The sequence below is a fragment of the Typha latifolia genome, chromosome 6 (genome assembly GCF_019914945.1).
Source record: "Typha latifolia isolate L0001 chromosome 6, TyphaL0001v2, whole genome shotgun sequence".
NCBI lineage: Eukaryota > Viridiplantae > Streptophyta > Magnoliopsida > Poales > Typhaceae > Typha > Typha latifolia.
The window spans coordinates 5983351-5985546 of record NC_133091.1 but is presented as its reverse complement, the minus strand read 5'-3'; the positions used below and the strand labels follow the sequence as shown (position 1 = coordinate 5985546).

Below are 2196 nucleotides of genomic sequence, written 5' to 3'. Positions count from 1 at the left end.
TACATATAAACTCGTGATGCATGAACCAAACACTCCTTTAATATAAGCCCAACCAAGACCTAGTCATAACCTGAAAGCATTTCCTTTGGTGCAATTGCCTCCAACATCCGCAACATAATAAAGAGGTAACGGTGTGGGGTCTAGGCCGTGCTCCCAATAATAGACGCGGGTAGCTACAAGCTAATAAGGCCCCTCCCTAATAATGGTGCATCTAGTCATGCATGTTCACGTGTGCCCACGACCATATGTCTTCCCATCAATTCCCATTATTCTCGTACAAATAACTCGATCTACGGTTCTATACTATGATCATTAATTAGATGCCCGCAGAATATAATTAATATAAACATAATAAATGCACCTACTAGTATACTTATTAAACTCTCTTGATTTATATATATATATATATATATATCAACTGAGAGATCCAAATTTACAGGAGATTAAGGTTAGGATCAGTTCAATTTATTCAGCATTTTTAGTATTTTATGTTGTATTTGTAGTATTGGAAAAAGAGAAAAAGATCTAAGAGGTATGTATGGCTCGCGGAATGAGAAGAAGTCTTAACTTAATCAACCAAGCTAGGGATTCCCACCCCATGCCACCTACTGCCACGTGGAGCCCTCTAGGTACACACTAGGCCCACCCACTTGCCACTTGCCACGAAAAGGACATCTCCCTCCTCTATATAAAGCCTTAGTCCACAAGCCAGAGAAGAGAACGATACAAATTAAGCAAACCAATTAAAGCTAGCTAGAGCTCTGGCCTCCTTAGTCTTCCACACTACTCTTTTGCTGCAAACTCCTAATTAACCATGGAGCAATCCTCCTCCCTCAAGCTCCTTGGCTCATGGGCCAGCTCCTACACTCACCGAGTCCAACTCGCCCTCAAGCTCAAAGGTCTAGAATTTGAGTACGTAGAAGAGGACCTCACCATGAAGAGCCCTTCCCTCCTCCTCCACAATCCCATCTACAAGAAAGTCCCTGTCCTCCTCCACCGCGACCGCCCGATCGTCGAGTCCGTCATCATCATCCAATACGTCGACGACACCTGGCCTGACCACCCGATCATGCCATCCGATCCATACGACCGCGCCCTCGCGCGCTTCTGGTGCCACTTCGCGGACGATAAGGTGTTGATCGACTGCGAGGTTATTTCTGGATTCACTTGAACCATCTTCACGTAATATTTTTGAATGCATGCAATGCAGCTCGGTCCGGCGGTCGGAGCGGTGTTCGGCTCGTCGGGGGAAGACCAGATAGCGGCGGTCGGCCAGGTCCACGAGAACCTTGGCCTAATCGAAAGCGAGCTAAGAGAGGGAGCTTTCAAAGGTAAGAGATTCTTCGGAGGAGATAACGTAGGATTCCTCGACATCGTCCTCGGATGCGGCTCGTATTGGCTTGCCGTCTTCGAAGAGGTTACTGAGGTGAAGCTCGTCGATCCCGAGGCGTTCCCTCTCTTCCATGCATGGCTTCGTGACTTCGAGGAGCAGAAGGAAGTGAAGGAGACCATTCCAGCCATCGACAAATTGCTTGAGTATGCAAGAGGAATTCGACAAATGATACTACTAAGTCACACTGCTACTTCTACTGCTAGTAATGCTACTACTGATGCTGCTACTATTGCTACTGCAAAAGTCGACGTTGTTGTTGATGGTAGTGGTTAAGGGACTGAGGCTCTAGCTCAAATGTTTGAAGTATAGTAGTATGCTGATAGTTTATTGCCTTGTGTCATGTCCTTAGGTGTATTAAATATGGCTTTATGTCAGGCTAAGTGTTAATTTTCTTGTTCTATGTTTAGGGAATCTTGTTCTTGATGGATTGGGCATGTGCAACTGCTTTGTTTGGGTGCAACGGTGTGTAAGATTTAATATAAGATATAACTGTCATGGCAGTTGATGCTTGCTCTATTTTCTATATGATATTAAGTAGTTAACTCTAATTTGTTCTGAGAAACACTAGTCTAGTTGATTTTCTTGCTCAATAGGTAAATTACTCTAAACTTTACGTTGTTACACAGAGGAAACTTTTTATCCTTGATGTTCTAAAATTCTCTCACTTCTGAATATGTAAGATATATATAAGAGAGGTCCAAGGTGTGATCCTGCTCTGTACCATTTTTATGTTATATAAATATATTCTTAACAATTGATAATCAAATGCTTAGATTGATTTCAAGTTGTGGTTATCCTTTACG

At 43.3% G+C, this 2196-nt stretch overlaps 1 protein-coding gene across 1 annotated transcript; it reads left to right on the top strand.

The window, feature by feature from the left end:
* Positions 1 to 712: 712 nt before the first annotated feature.
* LOC140790866 (glutathione transferase GST 23-like) lies at positions 713 to 1909 on the top strand. The gene is made up of 2 exons (XM_073141164.1): positions 713 to 1132; positions 1211 to 1909. The coding sequence occupies exons 1-2, from the start codon at positions 815 to 817 to the stop codon at positions 1664 to 1666; spliced, it is 774 nt and encodes a 257-aa protein (XP_072997265.1). The 5' UTR covers positions 713 to 814; the 3' UTR covers positions 1667 to 1909.
* Positions 1910 to 2196: the final 287 nt, after the last annotated feature.

Bases quoted from the DNA above. Each gene is read 5' to 3' on its own strand.
- LOC140790866 (XM_073141164.1), top strand. From the start codon at position 815: ATGGAGCAATCCTCCTCCCTCAAGCTCCTTGGCTCATGGGCCAGCTCC. The intron at 1,133-1,210 runs GTGTTGATCGAC...CATGCAATGCAG, and splicing joins GCCACTTCGCGGACGATAAG to CTCGGTCCGGCGGTCGGAGC.